The sequence below is a fragment of the Hyalella azteca genome, unplaced genomic scaffold (assembly GCF_000764305.2).
Source record: "Hyalella azteca isolate HAZT.00-mixed unplaced genomic scaffold, Hazt_2.0.2 contig3654, whole genome shotgun sequence".
NCBI lineage: Eukaryota > Metazoa > Arthropoda > Malacostraca > Amphipoda > Hyalellidae > Hyalella > Hyalella azteca.
Genome location: NW_025933896.1, coordinates 1 through 6,682, shown reverse-complemented (window position 1 = coordinate 6,682; position 6,682 = coordinate 1). Strand labels below are relative to the sequence as shown.

At 41.6% G+C, this 6,682-nt stretch overlaps 1 protein-coding gene across 1 annotated transcript; it reads left to right on the top strand.

Moving 5' to 3' along the window:
* Window positions 1-3,635: 3,635 nt before the first annotated feature.
* Window positions 3,636-6,499, top strand: LOC108677327 (protein phosphatase Slingshot; the record flags this gene model as incomplete). The annotated part of the gene is given in 4 exon segments (XM_018165543.1): window positions 3,636-3,830; window positions 4,233-4,490; window positions 5,185-5,331; window positions 6,316-6,499. Coding segments are annotated over 4 exon segments (784 nt in total), but the record flags the coding sequence as incomplete, so codon positions are not given.
* Window positions 6,500-6,682: the final 183 nt, after the last annotated feature.

The following is a 6,682-nucleotide window of genomic DNA, read 5'->3' as shown; positions in this document are numbered from 1 at the left end:
ATTTTATAAGAGCTCGGTTAGCCTCAGAACGGTTATCTGCAATAGACATAAAATAATTCGATAATAAACCTGTACTGGGTATGTGTATATTTATGAGTAAATTCAACTCACATTTTCCCTCAAATTGTTAGAATTCAGCATTCTTATAAGTTAGTGTAACTCGTTTTCGAGATAGTTCAATGGTTTCTATTTGTGAAGTCAACTTTATTGTAGTTATTCTTTTTCTTAAAACCTTGTTTTTCTAAGGTTCTTTTTACAACCAAATGAAAAACAGTAATCTTTTGAAACAAAAAATGATATCCGTAGTCGAACGACTAAAATTTCTTTCAGCAAAATGAGTATAAATATCGATTGCAAGATAACAGACAGACAGACAGACGGACACGAAAGCGAGCTAAAAAAACGTGGTAAAATGAGCCTTCAGAACTAAGAAAAATGCCGAAAGTTAGAATGTGTTGGAAATGAAAGAGATGCCATGCGTCGCCGCGGGGTATGACTCCTTGTATTGCTGTCCTGCAACTCCTGTACTTGTTGCTACTGCAGTGTTAGGATACTGCTACACTGCTGCTGCTACACTGCTGCTGCTGCTACACTGCTGCTGTTGCACTGCTGCTGCTGCTGCTCTCCCCTACACTGCTGCTGCTGCTGCTGCTACACTGCTGCTGCTGCACTGCTGCTGCTACTGCTGCTCTCCCCTACACTGCTGCTGCTGCTGCTGCTGCTGCTGCTGCTACAGTGCTGCTGTTGCACTGCTGCTGCTGCTGCTCTCCCCTACACTTGCTGCTGCTGCTGCTGCTGCTGCTGCTGCTGCTACACTGCTGCTGTTGCACTGCTGCTGCTGCTGCTCTCCCCTACACTGCTGCTGCTACACTGCTGCTGCTGCACTGCTGCTGCTACTGCTGCTCTCCCCTACACTGCTGCTGCTGCTGCTGCTCTCCCCTACACTGCTGCTGCTTAGACACCTGCGTCTCGGAATAATTTTCTCGAAATGAACCGGGACAACGAGACCAGACAAGAAATTTCCGGGAAAAAATATTGAGACGGGGGAATAATTGTCCCAGAACAAATATCTGTCCCGGACGTTAAAACTTATGTCGTCCCGGTAATTATGGAGCGATACGAGACATAGAAATAAAAAGAAACGTGACATGTCTGGAATATGTCCAAGACGAAACAAGATATTTCTTACCATACGGAAAGAAAACGAAACATTCCGAACGCTTGGTCAAGGAATATCAAGTTAACTCTTGAGTGTTGATGGACAGTTGCCATTTATGGACAGATTTGGCGACAGTTGGCTGCTAAACTAATTTGGCTGTAGTGGGCAGACATCGCGATGTATGGCTGAATGTTTAGTGAATGATGTTGCGGTTGAGCGTTCAATCGCGTCTGATCAGAACCATACAAGATCAGTGCGTGTAACTTCTTCATCGCAGTGTCGATTGGTCCGCCCGCTTGGTAGAGTGTGGGAGGGCTTTCTCAGGCCCTGCAAGACGCCACGAGTCAGCAGGGTGTCTAATAATATTTTGATAAGCAAAGAATAGGCGAGACCTATGATGACCGGGGTATAAACCAAGCAAATAGTCGTGGCAAACTTTGTGGCGATATTTAAAAATTGAATGATGGCAACACATCGGGCATGTTTAGACATCTCTTTCGTGCCGACGTTGGTTAGCTGTACGGCTGGAGAAATATACTTCCGGCCTAAATAAAGACTCTGATGTAGCATTAGACAAACTTGAGAACATCTGCAATGAAGATGCGACTCCATTGAATTTCAATACCCGAGATCCACGTGAGAACAGTAAATGAATACGTTGTAAGTTATGATTTCGGTTAACCTAAGCCTAAGTTTACACTCTAGCGAAGCATTGAAGAAAGTCTCTCATGCCATCATCAGCTGTAGCCTACCCCAGATGAGAGTAATTAGTCCCCACCAAGTAGAGAACGTACCCCCTTTAGCTCTCTGAACTTTTTCGTTTGAACTCTCGGCCATTCAATTTTAACACGCTGACTACGATTGCTTCATCTTGTGCTATTATTTCATTTTTTGTACTGTTTTTAAACAGGGTTGCCAGACGGTCATTTTTCCGGACAAATTCCGTGATTTAGTTTTTCTCAATTGCGTTGGCCGGCTAAAATTTATGATAGGAGTACTTCCTAATTAAACTTTAAATACTGCAAAAAGAAAATGAATGGAATTTTTATAGTGGAACCTACAAATAAACTAGTATATTTTGAGTTATCGGCCTTTTTTGTTATCGGAATTGGCCAATTTTAGGCAACCTGAATTATGTACTACTACGTTCTGGAGAAATAGTACATTTCGTGGTACGCATATGTACCACTTCGTAGTCAACGTGTTAAACTAAAGATTGGTAAAAAGAAGTAATTATAATTGTTTCCTTGGCAGACATTTGTTTCGTAAAACTTGTTTGCTGGATGTAGACTCATAACGAACACCTACTAGCCTTGGTACTTTATGACCGAAGTATAAATAAAAAACGAATCGACACATAAAATCTACTACGCTTCCTACCGCGCAGTCTAACTAGTGATTAGATTTGTTTGAAATTTGTGCCGATCCGTTCAGAATTTAGAAACTTGTGAGCTGTCCAATTGTGAAAAATTTTTTTTTTTTCGTTATAATCTGAAACGAAATGATGTAAAAAATTTTAATGATTCCTCCCGCTGCGCATTTCTAATACTTAGTTATGTTTTAAATTTCACTCAGGCCTGACAAATTTGCTAGGTGGACAAAAGCGATGTCATTTACATAGTAAAATGCCTGAAACGCTGCAAACAGAAAAAATATAACTCAGTAATCACTGCAGTGAGTGACAGAGAGCGCATTTTTTCGTCGCCGAAAACGTGAAGTCACGGACGGACAAACAGACAGACGGACAAACAGACAGACGGACGGACGGACAAACAGACAGACGGACGGACGGACATGGCGAGCACAATAGTGCATTTTTTCCATAAATGAGAAAATGCGCTAAAATATTGATCAGATCAGAATTTTTGAAACAATTTATTATTTAGATTACATTTTAAGAATTAACTAGTATATCTCGTTAAAAAATAGTAAAATTCCGGGAAATTTTAGCATTCCTATTTTAACCGGGACGTCTCGTCTCAGTATTGTCCCGGAATTCCCACGGAGTGCTGGAAATTGTCCCTGTTTTTATTGCTAACTTGGCGTACACTATTGTGTCGTCTCGTCTCGTCTCTCTCCTACACTGCAGTGCCATGACACTGCTCATGCTCTCTCTCCTACACTGCAGTGCCATGACACTGCTCATGCTCTCTCTCCTACACTGCAGTGCCATGACACTGCTTATATGCTCTCTCCCTACACTGCAGTGCCATGACACTGCTCATGCTCTCTCCTACACTGCAGTGCCATGACACTGCTCATGCTTTCTTCTACACTGCAGTGCCATGACACTGCTTATATGCTCTCTCCCTACACTGCAGTGCCATGACACTGCTTATATGCTCTCTCCCTACACTGCAGTGCCATGACACTGCTTATATGCTCTCTCCCTACACTGCAGTGTGATTATGCTGCCACTGCACTCGCTTACACTGCATTTGCACTGTACGTGCACTCATAACTACTACACCCACAGGTCAGCACTACAAGTACTGCACCGGCACTGCGGCCACGCCAGGTCGCAGTGTCACTACGAGGGTGGCTTAAGCCATGACTGGCTGGCTTACTACAAGCGCAGCCTTACTACAGACCAAAGCCGTCTTAATGAATGGAACGCCATGGCGTCGCTGCTCAGCAAGCGACCGCCATCACCTGAGACCCTTACTTGCAAGTGAGACATTTAAAAATATAAATATATTATATCATTTTATTTGTTGGTCTTGTTTGTAGTCTGCGATGATAATTAATTTGTACTTAAGTGTTTATATTTATTTATGGAACATTTAAAACTGTATGCATCGAGTTGTTTACCTGTTGAATTATCGTAAGATGGCAAAAATATTGGTAAACTGTCTGCATGGAGTTGTTTACCAGGGACCATACTTTTAAAACTCGCTAAGTGAACGTAAGTACTTACGCTCTATTTTCTTGTCTATGATTGGTGGATTCTGCATGAAAAACCGTCAATGATTGGTTCATGAACTTACGATCTCTTAACTTTTTTTGAAAGTATAGGCCCTGCTGAATAACCGTAAGATGGCAAAAATATTCGGAAAATGTTGTATTTCCCCAGAGAGGAGACCCAGCAGCTGATAAGAAGTAAGCTCAAGGAAATAATGATGAGTGTAGACATCGACGAAGTGACGTCTAAAGTTATCCGCCAGAAGTTGGAGAAAGATCTTGCGATGGATCTGTTCAAGTACAAATCTTACATAGACCAGGAGATGCTCACGATCCTGGGACAGATGGACGCTGCCACTGAGATCTTCCCTCACGTCTTCTTGGGGTCTGAGTGGAACGCATCCAATCTCGACGAACTCAAGACCAACGGGTGAGTTGTGCTGCTAGCGTACGGAACTAATACCGTACGAACTGACTGAAGCACCTGACTCTTGCATTAACCTTTGACTGATTTAGATATAAATTCTTCCTATCAGCCATTAGAAGAGGAATTAATAATTGATAATCTTGATATCATAATAATTTCAACCTTATTAATAACACTAATAAAAATAAAATAATACCAATAATTAGAATAACAATAATAACATCAACCTCGAGTTCCAACCTCTCACTAATCAGAAATTTGCATACAATGAACGTCACAGCTCAACCCTCCACGTCTTAACTAACCCTCTGTCATCCTCTGTAACCCTCTCCTCGCTTATAACAACATATATGTTCACATAATATCATTTATATTCATTGTATCAGTACTGTAATACGATCGTCTTGTGGTAATGTTGAGGAGCACAATTATAAGGGTTATGTCTCATGAACATCTGTAAATATCATGTGTATATATACATAAATACATGAATAAAGGTCTACTACGTCACTATTTCTCTTGACCATTTTCCAAAGCCTTATCATCACTACACTCTTTGGTATCATCTCCCAAGACTCTCAACATCTCTATTCTTTTGATGGTTTTTAAGGCCTAGATGTTGAGATGATGATAGTTTTTAAGTCCTAAATTTTTGTACTTATCAAGCCGCCTTGAACATTTCCTCATGTTTCTCCAGGATCGGCCACATCCTCAACGTCACGATGGAGATCGACAACTTCTTCCCTGGGATGTTCAACTACAAGAACATCCGCGTCTACGATAACGAGAAGACAGACTTGCTCTGTCACTGGGAGGAGACATATCGCTACATCAACGCCATCAAGTGAGTCAATTGTTAAGTGATGATCAATTATTAAGTTTGATTGTGTTAAGATATAGCGATATTAAGAACAGAAGTGAGAGATACAGCGATATAAGCTATCTTACAGAAGTAAGATACAGCGATATTAAGAACAGAAGTGAGAGGAATTTCTTCTATTCCTTGATGAATTATTAAGTTTGCTTAAGTTAGGATGCCGCGATATGAAGAAGAAAAGTGAGAGGAACTTCTTCTCTATACGTTATGTTATTATGTTTGCTTAGGTTAGAATGAAGCAATACAGGGAACCCAATAAGCCTCTGCCGTTGAAATAACGTTGATTAAACGCGTTTTCTACTAAATAATCTCGTAATTTACGGTGTTCCAAAGTCGTTTGCTTTGAGGGAAGAGATGTAAGGATCCCTTCCCTTCTCATGTCATTACACTCTTTCGTATTGTTATACTCGCGTGTAGAACTCCTATACTCCTATTTCGCACAGAATATAATTTATAAGTATAGAATCCATTTGAATATATAGAATACAATTAATACCTTATATCCCATCCGCAGCACATTTCTCTATTATTGCTAATTTTTAATTTTGTGTCTTTGAAAAGATTATAGGCAATATTATTCTCGCTACGGCACCGTCACTTCATTCATTCCTGCTATTCTGCTTAACGTCTGTAGTGATCATGTTCGTCTCTGTGCCATTTATATGCTTTATTTGCTTGCCCTTAATGCTTTGCATAAGGTACAGGGAGCGTGACAGAACGTCTGTTATAATCTTCTTTATATTCGCCTTTATTTCCCTTGATATACTCTATTAGTGTCCTCATTATGCCCCATGAGTGCCTCTAATATGCCCGTCATTATGCCCCATGAGTGCCTCAAATGTGCCCCATGAGTGCCTCTAATATGCCCTTCATTATGCCCCATGAGTGCCTCTAATATGCCCCTTACTAGGCCCCATGAGTGCCCTTAATATGCCCTGCATGATGACACAGAGAGCGTGGCAGCAAGGTGCTGGTGCACTGCAAGATGGGCATCAGTCGCTCAGCGTCGGTGGTCATCGCGTACGCCATGAAGGCCTACAACCTCAACCTGGTCAGGGCCACCGAGCTCGTCAGGAGCAAGCGGTCCTGTGTCAAGCCCAACCAGGCCTTCGCTCTGCAGCTCAAGACTTATGAGGTGAGGATAACAGTCAGTACTTATAAGGTGAGGCTAGTCCTCTGTAATTGTTAGGTGAAGCTAACAGTCAGTACTTACAAGGTGAGGATAACAGTCGGTACTTACAAGGTGAGGCTAGTCCTCTGTAATTGTAAGGTGAGGCTAACAGTCAGTACTTGGTGGTCAGTACAAGGTGAGGCTAAC